Raw genomic sequence first — 17,561 nt, 5'->3', positions numbered from 1 at the left:
CTTAGATCTGAAATGGTTCTAAGGTTTGATGAAAATAACATTTACGTACAGTATCGACAGTCAGGTCAGATCCAGCCAAAGTGAACATCAATGTCAGAAATAAAGTTTCACCTATCATTTCTCAAATAGGGTCATTTTTTAGCGTAAGAACTCTATTTTATGGAACTGTTTACAAAATTTCAGTATCACTTATAGAAAAAAAGATATAACTGATTATGTAAAGTTATACTTCTGACATATATGTAAATGCACTTTAAGATTTGTTCAGACTCATTTATGTAAATGCACTGTTAACTTTAATAATAATATTTGTTCAGACTCACATATGTAAATGCAGTATTAACTTTAATAATAATATTTGTTCAGACTCATATATGTAAATGCACTATTAACTTTAATAATAATATTTGTTCAGACTCATATGTAAATGCACTATTGACTTTAATAATAATATTTGTTCAGACTCATATCTGTATATATCACTTCAGTTGTAATATGTCTGTTCAATAACAGATTATGATCATATTTGTAGTGTTTTAGTTCCAGTCAGTCTTGTACTGTGATACTGAACAAAGGTCTACACAGCAGTCCCCATGTCATAACAGATTTGTGTTCAGAAAAACTAATCATTTAAAATTTTGATCCAATATTGATCACAGTTGTAGTTTAACATTGGACCTAAAGCCCTACGTTTCATTTAGGACCCATTTATGATGAGAAAAAAAAAGATGTTCATTTTGAGTCCCCGTGCCACACAGCAATAATTTAAATATTTTTTACCCCAAATTTTATTTCTGTCAATTGTATCATTTGTCATGTGACAGTACTTACTCAGACCTATTCATACATGTATTAAACATGCAGATCAGTTATTTAGACACTGTTGAACAGGACATGTGTCCCCGTGGCACTGCTGGATCTGACCCAGTAGAGTTCGACTTGATTGAATGTGTCTGTTGGTGTAACTATAGGAGTAATCCACAAATGAAAGGGGAATCTGATTTCATCATATCCTATTTGCTGATGATGATCTTTTAAATTCTGTCAAAATGTCTTTTTTTTCCTTTCTACTTCTTTTGGAATGAATTGAGGCATATGTCAATTTAGTGTCCTCTCTGTTCCTTTCTATTGTGTTAGATCACATAGATGGTTCTAGATCTCAGCATTAAGGGCATCACTGGTGGAAAACCTCATATTCAGAACATATAAATGGAGTTGATTTGCAAAGTGGTTCAAACAGTAACAGCTGTCTGACTTTTTAGTGTCTGTAATGTTGACTAACAACTTCAGGTAAGTTGGAGCTCAGGAGGATACACTTTACAGTTTATATTTAATTTGAACCTAATGCAATTTCTTTGCGGTTATATTGCTGCCTCAGCTATGTACTGACATGCTGCTTGTCTGTTTTTGTTTTTTTAAATAAATGTCAAACTAACCATTGTTCACATTGCGAGCCCAAAGTCAAAAGTATTTGTGAATTTCTGTTCTTACGAAATAGGATTTAAGCTATTTGTTTCTCTTTTGGGCTTCTTTGTTTTCAGCAGCAAACTGTTGCTAGGGCTGTGTGATATGACCAAAATATGATTTTACTATAAATCCAGATAATAATGCATATCACAGCAGCACAGTGTCTGTAAATTCAGTTAATTTCTATGAAATTACCACGAGTTGTTTGTTGTTATGTTTCAAAACTACATAAACTGTCCTTATAATAACCCTAACCCATAAAGAAAATTTCAGTGAAATACATTAGGCTTCAAAAAAAAAAAAAAAAAGTCAAAAGTAAGCGTTAATATGAGCAGAGGGAGGTGATGCATACATTTCTAAAGTTCCAGGATATTGCCATGGTATATCTATCAGGTATATCTTCTTGCAGCCTGATTATCTGAACTATCCACTTATGAGTACATCCTTTTAACTCAGATCTGACCACACCGTAAATCTTACAAGGAAACACTTTAGTAAACTCAGTCAACAGAGCGTCTTATTTCATTTTACAACAAGACTGTGACACAAGCAGGTGGATGTATTTTTCCTTTGATCTGAAATGCAGCGTTAAAGGTCAGTGTCTGTTAGTCGTGAGCATTTGTCTCCTAAACCTTCAAAATATTCAGTTGGGTGTCTCGCAGTGTGAACAGTCTGTCAGTAATCTGTCATCCTGACCACTTTTAATCAGGTGGTGCTTGTCTCCTCTTGGCCTGCTGTCTCCCTCCTCCTGTCTGTGTGTCTGTCCATGCGTCTGTCTGTCTGTCTGTCTCCATTAGAAATCCCGACGGTTTAAACCAAAGCGAGAAGGCTCCGATTACAGTAACCGTCCCATCAAACTGGCCGGGAAAGTCATCATCCAGGAGATCTCCTGTCTGCTGCCGGTCCATAAAACTCTGGGAGAGAGCTACATGTGAGCATCCACACTAACACCAACATCCAATCAAAGTCAGTGATGTCAACTAAATGAAACTGGAACGGTGGGTGCAGGTAAAAAGTTGACTGAATTTAGGCGTAGCGGCTATTTGTCATCAAAATTAAATCAAATTAAAGTGACTGAACTTAAGACTTTAACAGAACTTAAATAACCACTAGATGCACCATGGGTTGTGGTTTACCGCAGTCAAAACACAATGTCCATACCATAGGTGTATTTCAAGTGGTTTATTTTAAGGATTCTTGCAGGCAAACTACAACCAAGGCCTTTTGTGCTGTCTCTCCTGCTCAACATGTCTGACTGATTGTCTGTCTGGTAAAAAACCATCGGCCCACCCAGGTGCATGCTGATCTCCATTAGTGCTGCCTATTTATGCCCAGATGCTCATGGTCTAAACCAATAAGAAAGTCCAAAACAAACAGGTGCTAAATACTAAAGAATGAAAGCAATATCCATGAAAATCAAAAATATATTGTAAATATTAAACAAACAAAAGCAAACAAAAATAAACACTTAGCAAAAAATACTAAATTAGTTAACAAAAGTGTAAATTAACTTTGAACAAAAACTAAATAGACAAATAGCTCCTACATTAGGGATGCACCGATCCACATTTTTTCACTTCCAATCCAATCTCGATACCTGAATTTGGATATCTGCCAATACCGATACTATTCCGATACCAGAGCTCTGTTTGCTTTAATATTATTATTATCATTATTGTTGATTTTATATGAGGCTCTATAGTCAAGTATGATATGTACAAATAGATGCATGTATGTTCCAAAAGGCAACTCGAGGTAAGTATAAGGTCAGAAAAACAGTAAATACTGTTAACAGGAAAAATCCCATCCTGAAAACAAAGATGCACCTGTAAGGGATTCAAATTGACTGTGAGTATTTAATAATATTAATATTTAAATCCAAGACAGATGCACATAAAGGGATAACTTGTCCAACACTACTCCTCTCCAGATAAAATACAAAGGTCTGTTTCATCTGATCAGTGGTGTTTCTAGTATAAAATATTTCCACACAGCGGACGTGTTGTGATCAAAAGTCGGTTAGCCACAGTGCTCACCTGCTAGCTGGCTGCAAACTGTGGAATGGATTTCCTGAATGGAGGTGTGTCTCAATACTCCGCATCTCATTAATCCATTCCACATTTTGCAGCCAGCAGGGAGTCACTTGTGGAGTCATTTCAGCAGACAACATTAAAGCACAGACATGGCTCATAGATCGGAAAATCTCAGCAGGTTGGATCAGAAATTTCCGATCCGTGAATTAAATACGGTATCAGAAGCTGATACTGATACTGGATCGGATCGGCCCCATCCATCCTGAAATAAAAACTGCTCATAAATGTTATAAAATGAAATACTTTGAGCTTGTGTCACCAGTCGTCTATTATAACAAATACTTGCACAATCTCATGTTGTCCATCAAAACCCTAATTTCACTGAAAACATGTTTGCGGATCTTCTGAATCAAAGCACAAATGACGTGCGTGGAATAATACAGTTCTGGACCAGTGTGCATTAGTATTTGTGAGATGTAACAAAAAACATCTTTAAAAATACATATCAGTGAAATATATCAGTGTTTAGTGTGAGACTTGTTTCATTAAGAACCCATTCAGTGACCTTCACCTTAAACTTAATCAGTGAGCTAATTTAGAAACTAGAAAACAAATTCAGCTTCTTAGTTTAAGGATTAGTCAAAACAAAGCATTAATATTAACAAACAGCAAAATGATGTATGAATGTATTATCACTGTGTGTAAAATACTATATGTATGTATTAAGAACTCCTAATGCTTTCTGGTGTGTGCAGTCTGAACATGAACGACATCCAGGACACGTGTCAGAAGAATGCAACAGCAGCACTCACCGCCGGACGCAGAGATGTTGCCAAGGTGACGACCGACTCAGTTACTGTATATGTGTCAGCGAAGTGGATGGTGGTCTACATGGAACAAGTTTCAAACAGAATCCAGCTTTACCTTTCCAATATCACAAACATAACCTCTTTACACATCTGAAGTGGCATGCTGGGATAGCAGGCTGAGGGTTGCCGATAGCAACCGACACAACAACCTGATCTACAAGCCTGTAATGTTGTTGGGATGGAGCTGGACTCTGTGATAATGGTGCCAGAGAGGGGAATGTTGTCCAAGATCAAGACAAAATTGGACATTTCCATTTGTCTACATATTGTACACATATTTTTGGGCCGAAGGGGTATTGTAATCGTTTTGTCGTCTGTTCATTCAAAGACATACTCACATTATTATTATTACTAATGCCTAACCCCCACATATACCCTAACCTGAAATTGAGGCTAGCTCAGTATTTTTCACCCATTATCCAGTCAGACCACCATTTTTCAGGCATCAGAAGCACATTTAACCTAAATAAAAAAAATAAAAAAATAGACTCGTGGTTTCGTTGTATTTATAGATCAGTTTGATTTATACACCAGAGTTTGTGTTGGGAAATCATTTAAAAAACAATAATCTGTATTTTAGACCTTAAAACTGGAGTTGGACAATATAAGCAGAGTTTCTTCCTACTTTTTAGGACATAAAGTATTATTAGAGACACAGTGAAATAGTTATACATTGTGTGACATTTGTTTTTCTTTTTTGGTTGATTATTTCGATATATTGGACTGTCCTGTTTAAATTGGTCATTTCTTTTGCCTAGCACACTCTCATACACTCTCTCTCTCTCTCTCTAATTATACTTGCATCGATCAGCTGTAACACACAATAATTTCCCTGCGTTTAATAAAGTTTCTGATTCTGATTTCTTGAGGTTTGGGCTCTGGCATACTGCAGCCACCAGTCAAGATTTGAGTCCAGATTCAGACCCAGATGTAGAAACCCCCTGGGCCAGACCACCCGTTTGGACGCCACTTGCTGGAGACTCTGTGAGAAACACATGACTGTCTTTTCCCAAACTGTTCAATCAATTGGAATCAGATTTGGGAGTCACAGTCCAGATCTTCTAGACCTCTGGCATTTCAGTAACAATGACAGGACTCATGGTTTAAGTATGTGTGAGAAGTGAGGAGGTTATATCTGTGTGTGTCTCTTTCATCCTCCCAGTCTAGACCACTACAGTCAGATGAGTGACGTGCAGACTCTGGCCATGCTGTGTAGTGTGTTCAAGCTCAAGCTCCGCCTCCAGACTGTTAGCCCTGTACGGACACCATCCGTCACGTTCCTCCATGTTCACCCCACACCACTTACGCTATGTAAGTTCTGACTGTGTCATAGATTATAGTCATGGACAAAATTATTAGCCCACCCCTTGTTTTCTTCAGTTTCTTGTCATTTTAATGCCTGGTCCAACTAAAGGTCCAGTTGTTTGGACAAAATATAATGATGCAACAAAACAGCTCATAGTAGTTTAATTTCAGAGCTGATATTTATCCATTTATCATGTTTTCTTGATAATAACCAAAATCACTTCAGTTCTTCCATCAATATCTGTGTCATTGTACTGCCAAAAACAGTGCTTTTAGACATTCCATGTTTTCTTTTCAGTCTGTTTTAGTCACATGATACACACAGCAGTTAGTGCTGGATTACAGAACCATTGTTTTTGATGACTTTTGGTGTCTAAGAATTTTTCCGTGGACTGTACTCTGTCATTAACTGATACAGACCCAAACAGCCACAGGCGTCCAAAAGCATCTACTGATCTAAAATAGATTTGCACTTTGCGTACTTTGCATTTCTCAGTATTTTGTGTGATATTTTTATACAGATCATTTATTTTTTGCATCGCAAGTGTTTGCTGCTGATCAGATTTTCATTGTACCTGTGACATGACAATACAGACCTATTGTATTGTATTGTATTGTATTGTATTCTATAATTAAGTAACTGGTGGACAGGCTCCACATCTCTGCTGTGTTTGAAGCATGCTTACTATCTGTGGCCTCCAGTGTGCACAGACTGTTTTTGGTTTGAATAATTATGTTGTTAGTCGTTGTGGCTGTGTGACTGCTACACCTTTCAAGCCTTTAGAGTTAGTCTAGTAAAGAACAGTTGAACTGGATTGAGGAAATGACTCGGTCTGTCTCTTTCAGCAGCTACCAATCCAGCTCTGTCACCTCAGGTTCCTGCTCAAGCACTTCGGACTCCGTCACCCACGACTACCTGGAACCAAGGTCAGACATCTGGTACCATGCACTGATAATACTGTGTAATATCACTGTTTATCATACATGTTTGTTTTTTTTCCTTTGCTTGTCTGTAGGCAGAGATTCTGAACATCCTAATCCCTGGGGTGAATCGTCTCCTGATGACTATCGCTACGGCAACCAGGGTATACAGATCCACGGGAACGGGAACGAGAGCAGCATGACATGAACAAGAGGTGAATTATCTCCATCCCCTGACTTTTAAAGCTTGTCATACACTGTGTAATTTGGTCTGTCCCCAAAAGAACTATAAACAACCCAGCAGTTACCTATAGTCTGAGCTGGTCATGTGATGGTGATCCTAACGCACTACGGTTGGGGTTTACAGAACACTGTTCTCATGTTCTTACAGCCAAAGACAGAACTTAGTCTGATCTCAGAGAGTGACTCCTGCTATGACCTATGTCTGTTAACCCTTTAAACCCTAGGCTTAAAATGGTCCACCTGGACTTTTTTAGTCCAATGGCCCGATGGACTATTGGTTTCAGTTGTCGTCTGTCTGTCATCCATAAACACTTAATATTTGTTGTGGAACATCTTTGGGGTAAGGTCTACCAAGTTTGTTCAAAGAATTGGGAAATACTGAATTGTGATTTTTTTTAAATGAATTTTTCAAATTTTTCAAATCCCCCTTAGTTTATAATGGGACACATTTCAAAGTGCTATAACCTGAAAACAGTTGAAGATTTTGATATAATTACTATTGGCAATAGACAGGAAATCACATATGGGCTTTCATTTGGTGCCATGACCTTTAACTTGAATGACCTTGAAAGGTCAAACCCAGACCGTAGATTTTGGCTATCCAGCTAAAAACACGTACAAGCAACAGGAAAAGACACAGAGAAAAAGTCACTTCTACAAGAAGTTTTTCTAAAGTCCAAAGTCTAAAGTAAAAATTAACAGCATGTGCAATATGATGAAATATACTAGTATCATGACTTGATTGATGACACAACCTTTGACCTAAGATGACCCTGAAAGGTCAAACGAATGTCAGTTAATTTCTTTAAATATTCTCTTGGACTACAGGACCCTTGGTCCCAGTTTTTCTTATTTTGACTTAAAGGTTAGAAAATAGGCTGAGTGAGTCTGTTTGCCCATTTTTCCAGAGCACTTTTTTTCTCCAGAGCTTTCCAAATCTAGGAGTCATTTACAATCTAATATAAATAATTATAAAGCTTAACGGCTCAGGTTTCAGAATCCATTTGAATTTTTCCAATTATGCAATGTTTAAAATGAGAATACTGGACACTGCAACATTCCACTTTTCTTCATCAGTACTTATTTAATTTCCGTCTTTTTCTCCTTTTTCCTACAGACTACTGGACCCAGCGAACACACTGCAGTTTGATGATTTTAAGAAGTGTTACGGGGAAATCCTGTACCGCTGGGGTCTGAGAGAGAAAAGAGCTGACGTGCTAAAGTTTGCCTCCTGCCCCCCTGAACCTCACAAAGGCATCGGTACGTGTCAGACCTCATACACTCTCCAACACCCTGAGTCTCTGCTGTGATAAACTGTAGAATCATGGGATTCCACAAAAGAGAAACTGTTGCTGATATGATCCTCTGTTCTGTGTTTTCCTGCAGAGTTCGGCGTGTACTGCTGTCACTGCCGCAGTCAGACCCGTGGGACGCAGTGTGCCGTCTGTAAGCGTCTGACCTTCCAGTGCGCCATCTGCCATGTGGCCGTACGCGGCTCCTCCAACTTCTGCCTGAGCTGCGGTCATGGAGGACACACTAGTCACATGATGGACTGGTTCAGACGGCAGGACGAGTGTCCGGCCGGCTGTGGCTGCCACTGTCTGCTACAGAGCACCTTCTGATCTGCAAATACCTCAGCCAAACCAGCACCTACATCTGCTGATGGTGGGACTGGTCTGAGATCAGTCAGTCTGACCCGCAGAGATATCGCATCAGCTGCAGACCTGATGTCAGTGACAGTTATGTGACCTTTTAACCCAATAAAGACCCAAACAGCCACTGGAAACCAAAACCATCCACTGATCTAAACTGTTTAATAACTGTTGATCCACTAATTCTATCAATCCATGTCAATAACTGGTGTAAAATGCAGTTCTTCATCTTTTCATGGTCACAGATATGACCTGTTTGGACGTTCAGAGGCTCTGTAGTTACCGTGGAAACACCATCATCTTCAACATTGATTCACCAGGAAAACCCATGGAGTTGGATCAATGACAGTGGATGGACACACTGGGTTTATGTTCAGTTAATGACAGATTGGACTGAAAGAGTCACTTTTTCTTCAGTTTTCTCTGTTTCTGATATAATAACCCTCAACTTTAATCTGAGCTTTCATGAACATCTACATGATCAGTAAATTAAATATAGGGAAATAAATGATTTTCACTGAAAAAATGCAAAATACAGAGGATAATACGAAAAATACACGGTGATAAATCACTTAGTTAAGTTAAATTAATTTGGGAACTGCCAACAAATTGCCCTGGGTCTTTATGGGTTAAATTCCCACAGGAGAATTAAACATCAAAATGTGGGTATTGACTAACAGTGTTGTTTTTTTGTTTTGTTTTTTTTACTGATACCTCACCTTTACCATCACACACAGTACAAAATATATACTTTTTACACAAGTCATCATCCATGTAAGGAGCAGTGTCCATCCTACTACACTGACGTTAGCTGCATTAATGAATATTGAGAAAAACTCATTCCTACATTTGAGCTCAAACAGCCCACAAATTATTTCAACATCACATTATGCAACATTGAAATATTCTATTTCAAACACCAACCAATTATTTAAACAACTGGTCAACTAATCATGATGAAGATAATTTTGAGTTCCTCTTTTCAATCAACAAAATAGGGTTTGACTGGAGCGATTAGATGCTTTATTTGTCACTGATGGTTCAGTCACAGTGGCCTTACAGAGCAATAACAGGACTGTGTGAAATGTGAAAACACTTGAATGTAAACTAACAAATGAAGTGATGAAGATACTTTATGTGAAGGCTGGGAGGAGACTAAACTGTACTGTAATAATGTAAGAAACTGTAATAAAGTATGTTTGGATTCAGTCTTAATATGGATATCGTAGCTTCTCTGTTGTGTACCTTTAACCTCTGACAGGGCGTCAGAGGGACGTGTGAGGCGGAAGCTGAGGTCGGAATACGGTGGGTGTTTTAAGTCGACAGAACACACACTTTGTCAACAGCTCAGAGCTCTGAAGTCTGCACACAGGAAACGGTTTCCCACACTCTTCACACTGGGAAAAAAGAACAAACAGAACAAAGTAGTCACATCTGTCCTGTCCTTTTCAGTTCCAGTATGTGTCAGGCTCCACACTGAGCGCATAGTTGCACTCTGACCATATTTAGTCTTTGACAGTCCCTTCAAATGATAGCACTAACTAATCATTAGTCTCAATATAATGACAAAGTCATCCACTGTATGGACAAAAGTATGTGGACACGTTGAATTTAGGTGTTTTTTTTTGTTTTGTTTTGTGTTTTTTTACTTGTCCAGCACCATAACAGCAGAATGGTAGTCTGGCTTCTTTTTGTTCTGAATGAATTTGCTTTGCCAAGGGAAACTTCATAAGTATACGAGGCTCTCCTGATATTCTAGTGTCTTTATTTGAGTTTCGTTGAACCACATTTTGATGCTGGACCTGACATGAAGGAACAGGAAGGGAAGAAGGGGAGAGAGTGAAGAGGAGAGAAAAAGGAAGAAGAAGGCGGCAGAGACCCTCACAAGAACATAACTATACCAACAATAACCATGGTGATAATTATAATGGTAACAATATCTAGAACCAGAACTGAGTAAACTGAGCAGAAAAATAAGAAAATCCAGGTGTTTCTTATCTAATGGGTCTGGGATATAAACAATACTGACTAATATCAGAATATAGTTTTTTATTATGGGATAAATATCATTGCATTAGTTAGTTTGGGCTAAATTGTTATCTTTGTTTCCAAAATGCCTCAGAGATGGTTTGGACTGAATTTCTGTCAAACATTGATTTTGTTTTGTTTTGATTTGTTTTATCCTTGACTATGATTTAAAATATTCCACCTTTAAATTTGTGAAAGATTTTTCGTGCTCTAACTAAATAACTTTCTACCACAACTAACCATCGCCTTTCTACACATCCCTCCCATTAAACTTTAAGGAAATATTGATGTTTATAAACTATATGGACATAAATATTGGGACACATCATGTCTACAGTTATAAGAAGTCCTGCTCATGATGATCGGACATAGAAACATCAATATTTGCTTGAAGTTTAACATTAGTCCTTATTGTTTTGTATCCCAGACTCCTGTTAGAAAAGAAACACCTGATGACTTGGGCAGTATGCTACGAGGATAACGTAATGTTGAACATCTAAAAAACAAATCCACCAAATCCATTTTCCTATGACTCCACCAGTTTCATTCTGTTAAGTTGCTCATGTTTCTTTTAGGTCACTGTCAGGCTTCGTACTGTTAATGGTGCCAAAAATGTTCAGAAGAACTAATCGTGGAAGGAGAATGTTAGCGTAAAGGACAAAGGATGTTTTTTTCTTGTGTATGAGAATGGACTCTGACCTGGACTATTTGACTTCCTGTTGCTTGTGTCTTCTTCTTCATCACTTGTGGGATGTCCTCAGTGTTCTCTATGTTCCACAACCTGATGGTACGATCCTAGAGAGGGGACAGGTCATGTATGACTGGAATCATGTCAAACCCCATACATCCACCACTGATTAAAAGAATGTAAGAATAAGGAAAAAAGCACCCCACAAACAAATACATTTCAGTAGAATTACGGTCTAGAACTGGGCAAAATAGATAGAAAGTGAAACACTTTGCAAACATTCCTGCAGGTTTAAGTGCAACTGAACAGTTTTGTTGCTAACAGACTTTAAGAAGTCACCATAGTAAAAGTTACACTGTCTAAACCCACTCCCCTACCATATTAACATGTGAACTTTTACCTGGAATCAGGGCTCAGGGGTTAAAGGGTTAAGATTTAACTGTGCTTTGTGCACTATCAATGGTGACTGAAAGTGGGCCTGTACCTTAGAGGCAGAGGCCAATAGTTTCCCATCAGCACTGACTGACACATCTGTGACCCAATCACTGTGACCCTGTGGAAAACAAACAGGACTTGAGCCTCCACTGTTCTTTTTTTTCAGATATGAGGGTGTACTGTGCAGTAGAGGGAGCAGTACAGATGACTGACCTTCAGAGTTACAGTCTGGCAGAGGCTGGGCATATCCCAGAGTGCAACAGTCTTGTCATAGGAGCCGGACACCAGTAGTTTACCTGAGGACACAGGACAGAGACGTTTTCTGCACAAAATTAAACAAAGCTAAAGATCTGTTTGCTTTTTAATTCACTGTAACAAAAACAGAATCCATCATGGTAAGTCCTTCTGTGGCTAAAGCTGTAAACTTAACAGGTCATTTTTTATACATTTATAGCTCACTGTAAATTTGGAGGTTGCGGTCCTAAACCACAAATCTGTTAAATTCAAGTTATGAAATAATACTTAAGAATTTTGAATATTTCATCTACGTGATGTTTTCTTTCTAAATGTAAAGTTTTTCCTCATTTTCATGTACTTCTCAAACCCTGTGGGTTTTAGTCCACAGGCTCTAAATGACTCATCCGTAGTCTGCCTCTCTCTCACAGCAGATTGGTTGTAGACAGGTCCCAACATTTCAACAGACTTCACAAATCTCTTTTAAAGACACACCTGTTTGCACTGGCTTTAATACAAGGGTGTGACTTTTATTTTATCTTCTGCTTGTGTTTCAGATGCTATTCATCCTATTACTGTGTATCTGTTTTTATCAGTGTTAGCAGATCTTGTATTTATTCTCATTTACTAGTTGATCATATCTTGTATTTGAATTTACAACTTTGTAGAACACTTTGCAGTCTTTTAAATGTGTTTAGAAATAAAGTTGACAGGTGTTCCTCTAACTCATTGTTTGACTTCTTCTATCAGTTTCTTTTTTTCCTTTTGTTATAGGTAACAACACCTTTGCGTAACTTCATATAAATAATACAAAAGTCCAAACTAACTAAAACATTTTTTTCACACTATATATGTTTTTGGACTAGAGAAGACGGCAGAGTCCATGGAAAGAACATGTGAATTCCAAACAGAAAGGCCCAAGGCAGTGGCGATGGGTTCAAATCATGACTTTCTTGCTTAATGGCTATCAAAGGTCCCCTGTGATTGGCTGTTCGTCTCTATGTGTTAGCCTTAAAATGAACTCGTGACATGTCCCGCCTTCATCTTATGTCAGCCCACCCACTCGCCACCAGATGATTAAGCAGTTAATTGAGTGACTGAAGGAATAATACGATACAGTAATTTCCCTGGGATTAAAGTATTCTGAATGTAAATGAACCAAATCATGATTGTCTTTGACCACAAATTTGGGTCTTTTTTTTTTACTTAAATCTTTATTGAGTTTTATATAGAACTGTACCAGTAACCAAAAAAGAAACAGACAAAAACAAACAAAAAAGACCCCCCCACCCAAAAAACCCCAAACAAACAAACAAAAAACCTGACAAACGAGAACACATATGAGTATAAAAGGAAACAATATGCCCGGGTAGCAACAGTCAGTCTAGTGATTTTGTGTAAATATAATCCATTTATTCCACTTTTTATCCTGTCCAAACTTGGGTCTTGGATCAAATTGATAATCCCAAAAGTCCAGACCAAGCAGAACAGGTGTAAAAGCAGCCTGAATCCTACCGTCAGCAGAGAAGCTGCAGGAGCTGACGCTGCCTTCGTGTCCTTTCTGCAGCAGTGTCCCACCGTGACAGCGGAACCCTCCAGAATGCAGGTCCCAAGCTTCAGGGTTTTATCCCCATGAAGCTGTGCACAGAAAGCAGCCATCGCTGGTGAAGCAGCAGTTAGCGATAACGTTGCCATGGGCGCTGAGATAACAGTATGAGGAGATGAAAAGTGAATTACTAATAAAGGTCATTGTAAAGAAAAAATATCCTCATGAGGCGCAGACAAAAACTCAGATCAGTTCAATCAAGAAAAATGACTAAAAAATCATGGAAGGAATGCTTCTAGAACCAAAAAAAGAGTTTGTTGAGGTGCTCTTTGAAAAAGGGATTCATAAAGTAGATGACAACTAGAAGAAAACTCAAGGCACTGTCTGTAATCATTAAATTCCTTTATTCTCATGGCATGGTCATATATAGACCTTAAAAACACTTCAACGTGTTTCGGCTTCACGCCTTCATCAGGAAGTCAAGAGAAAACAGAAGCCTGGAAAACTGTAGGTTCTTTTAAAGTAGGTCCTGACCAATAGGAAACATGCCAACTGCACATAAAGGTAATGGCCTGCACAGGGTGTCAACATGTAAAATGGCAGCGGGTGGTGTCACTACAGGTCAAAAGGACATACAAAAAACTCACCTATAGAAATGTTTACAATACATACAGTTTTCCAGGCTTCAGTTTTGTTTGACTTCCTGAGAAGGCTGACGCCGAAACATGTTGAAGTGCTTTTTAAGGTCTATAGAGACCATGCCGTTGAGACTAAAGACATTTTAATGCTGAGGAGAGGCCCTTGGAGTTTTCCTCCAGTTTGTATCTACAGAAAAATGATTATTATTGAAAACATGAACTTGTCGTTCACTTGTCTATGGACACTGTGGTTTGTGGCTGCACAGGTCCAACAGTTTTAACACTCCTGTCTTCGGACACCGTGGCTATGCGTTGGCTCTGCGGGTCAAACCGGCACTGAGTGATGGTGGACCGATGATGATCTGGAGGAAACAAACCAAAAAGAAAAAAAATCACTGAAACTTACAACTGAATGGGTAATACTCTGTCGGTGGTGGTCATACCGCTGACGTGTGCTGTATCTGTCCCCCGGCTGGCGTCGACGACATACATGCCGTTCTGAGGATCGGCGGCACAAACCAGCAGTCGGCCATCAGAGGAGGAGCTGCAGGATGTCAGCAGGCCGCCCGGCGGGTACTTCCACTGCACAACAACAACCAACAGACAGTATGTAAAGTGGAGGTGTATTCAAACATACAGCTGTGGCAAAATTAGACCAGAAATCAATTAAAAACGCTTGGAATGTTGTCAAGAATAAAGCAGATCAAACACTCAAAGATTTTTCTTACTGTTAATTCACTAGATGCTCAGGACATACAGAGAATGTCTCTCACCTTGTTATTAAAAAATAAGAGGTAAACATAGAATAAGAATAACAGTGGTATAAAGAATAAACTATGATAGAATATAATGTGTATAACAATAAACTGTAACAATAGCAATGGTAGTAAAATACAGTTCGAGATTGTAACAATATGAACTTTCCATATCACTGTATTGTGACCAAATTATCACGGTTATCATTATTATCGGGGTATTGTTGAAATGTGCTCAAATGTTCAAAAAGTACTGAAACAATTTACCACAGCTGTATTAAAAAACAAACAAACAAACAGACAAACAAAACAAATAAAATAGCATGCACAAGTACTTTGTGTTGGCAGAAACATTAAAATATTAAAATGTAAACATCAAACATACAAATGTGCATTAAAGATGGCACCTTATGTACATAACAGATATCTGCACTGGAGGTGGGAAATGATAGGATTTGAGCAATATCAATGCTATTGTTGATTCTGCTTACCAATACAGAAAAACAAAAAAAACAACACATTTAATTAAATTCAATGTATAATGAAATAAACAAATTGCACCCTTCCACCCTGAACCCACCCCACCTCAGCTCATCCTGACCAGTACAAACTAATGGTTAGTTATGGACTATAAAGTACAACAGGTACACATTCAATCGGGCAGCACCACTATGTTTGTAAAATAAGAAATAAAGGGTTGGCATTTGTGGAAAAATGTTCCTCTCAACATGTATTTAATATTTAATTTTCTCGAGTTTTAGAAAAGACACGGTGTCTTTAACTCACCGGAAGATTGGAAGGATATTTAGCAGACTTCCAGTACAACAATATCAAATGTCTTGTTAGTAAATATGTGTGAGCTATAATAGCCTTTTGTGTAGAGTTTAATGCAACAGAGGCGTCAGAAAACCCAAATATGACCTTAGAACTTTCTATTCAGCAGAGGTGTATATTATGGGCTGCCCTCACTGCAGCCAAGAAAATGCTGGCACTGAGATGGCAGCCGCCTCATATGTTATCACGGCAACAATGGATCATTAATTTCTAGATATAGTTATGATGGAGGGGTCAGAGGCCGGGTTGCATGCATCCGGTCCAAAAACCCTTAGCATGTGGGATGGTGTTTACATTATGGTTAAAGAAGAGTGCAACAGAATTATCTATGACTATCCTGATCACCTATATGTTTATATCTGTAAATTATATTCTCTTTCACTTATATACATGTATTTGTTGTTATTAGTTGGGTTTCGTTTTTGAGATCCAGGTTGGGTTGGTATGGGGTTGTCATTGGTTCTGGGAGGGTAGGGTTTATACTTTGTGTGTCACAAAATCTTATATCATAAAATGTGAATTTCTTTCTTTTTTTTGCATTGTATTTCTGGAGATGCACAATGAAAATAAATTTAAAAAAAATTGATCAAATAAAAAAAAAAGAATCCTAAATATGGCAATAAATGGGCAAGTCTGCAAATGTCCAGCAGAGCTGCATTTAAGTAAAGCTACGAAAAGGAGGAGTTACCAGAATCTGTCCGGTCTCCATGTCCCAGGACACCATCTTCTTATCCCAGGAGACTGTAAGCATCCTGACAGACAAACAAGAAGCTAATGTTAGGACACCTATAAACCCCTAACACATCCTCATAAAAAGACCAAATAGGTTTGGTTTTTATTGTTTCTTAAACAAAGAAGTATGTGACAGGAGGTGTGTTTGTTCCTCTGGTAGGTGTTTTGATTTCCTACCACATTCCCTCTCTTAGTTTTACTTTTTGACAAGTCACACAAAATGACCTTTTTTCTCCTTGTACTCTGGTAGCTTTCATGAAAGTAGCTCCTGTTTCTTGTAGTTCAGTGTCAGGCTTGGTATGTTACTGGAGCCAAAACTGTACAAAGGAGCTAAACAGGAAGGAGGACATTAGGGAAAAAGACAAAGGATGTTTTTTTCCTCTGTATGAGAAATGATCTGACACCAAGGGGAACTATAGTGTGCACTTGACTTACAATTGCTGTGATTCTTTTTAGGACATTTTTAATGCTGTGATTGAGGCTGCCCTTCAACAGTAGTACATTACTTTGTTTCAGTTCTGGGGGAAGTCAAGGGAAGGTTAACATCTGGTCAAAAAAATCTAAGTACAATAATCTACACCAAACTTATATTTTGGGTTGGTAATTACTCATATTTTCAGGAAAATGTATTTTGAAATGAGAAAAAAATTTGTGAAAAAAAATTTTTTTGAGGAGTTTTAAAAGTGTGAATGTAAAGTGACACAGTTTTGTGCTGTCATTCTGGGTTCATTTTATAAACTCTATAAATAAACTACATTTATTCCAAATACATTGATATTTGACTAATATATTATTTACATCATAATCTAAATGCACAGTGTTAAAAATTATAATGCTTATCTATGCAAAATACATTTGAATATAAAGTTAATATTATTTGTATGTTGTAAATATTGTAAAAGAAAAAAAAAATTATAATGACACTACCATTTGTCAAAACTCTTGCTATTTAGGTTTGATCAAATATTTTTTCCTCTATAACCAATTATTGGTTTGTAAAAGAGGGTTTAAGGTTTACACTGAACACATTTGAGGATGAAAATGTCAGAGGAACTTCATTTTGGAGAACTTCGGAATTCTTGCAAAAAAAAAATAGACGTTCATTTTTTGTCCATCCATGACGCAGTAGGTTTTGATATTTTTAATTGAAAAATATTTGAAAATTTGCCCTTTGAGTGTGT

At 37.8% G+C, this 17,561-nt stretch overlaps 2 protein-coding genes and 1 pseudogene across 2 annotated transcripts in view; 2 read left to right on the top strand and 1 right to left on the bottom strand.

The window, feature by feature from the left end:
* LOC115436980 (GATOR complex protein WDR59-like) overlaps nucleotides 1-8,581 on the top strand; it is a 29,499-nt gene extending 20,918 nt beyond the window's left edge. The window contains 14 exon segments of the mRNA XM_030160022.1: nucleotides 2,265-2,398; nucleotides 4,256-4,337; nucleotides 5,239-5,253; nucleotides 5,255-5,320; nucleotides 5,322-5,353; nucleotides 5,532-5,590; nucleotides 5,593-5,616; nucleotides 5,619-5,655; nucleotides 6,053-6,061; nucleotides 6,521-6,601; nucleotides 6,695-6,756; nucleotides 6,759-6,810; nucleotides 7,956-8,098; nucleotides 8,225-8,581. Of these exon segments, the coding sequence (XP_030015882.1) occupies nucleotides 2,265-2,398; nucleotides 4,256-4,337; nucleotides 5,239-5,253; nucleotides 5,255-5,320; nucleotides 5,322-5,353; nucleotides 5,532-5,590; nucleotides 5,593-5,616; nucleotides 5,619-5,655; nucleotides 6,053-6,061; nucleotides 6,521-6,601; nucleotides 6,695-6,756; nucleotides 6,759-6,810; nucleotides 7,956-8,098; nucleotides 8,225-8,460 (1,032 nt within the window). The 3' untranslated portion in view covers nucleotides 8,461-8,581.
* LOC115436927 (conserved oligomeric Golgi complex subunit 8-like) overlaps nucleotides 1-17,561 on the top strand; it is a 99,281-nt gene that overhangs the window by 40,387 nt on the left and 41,333 nt on the right. The window lies entirely within an intron of this gene.
* LOC115436972 (WD repeat-containing protein 88-like) overlaps nucleotides 1-17,561 on the bottom strand; it is a 39,385-nt pseudogene that overhangs the window by 9,664 nt on the left and 12,160 nt on the right.

This window comes from Sphaeramia orbicularis, chromosome 3 (assembly GCF_902148855.1).
Source record: "Sphaeramia orbicularis chromosome 3, fSphaOr1.1, whole genome shotgun sequence".
Classification (NCBI taxonomy): domain Eukaryota; kingdom Metazoa; phylum Chordata; class Actinopteri; order Kurtiformes; family Apogonidae; genus Sphaeramia; species Sphaeramia orbicularis.
The sequence above is the reverse complement of the archived record's forward strand: the minus strand, read 5'-3'. Positions and strand labels throughout refer to the sequence as shown.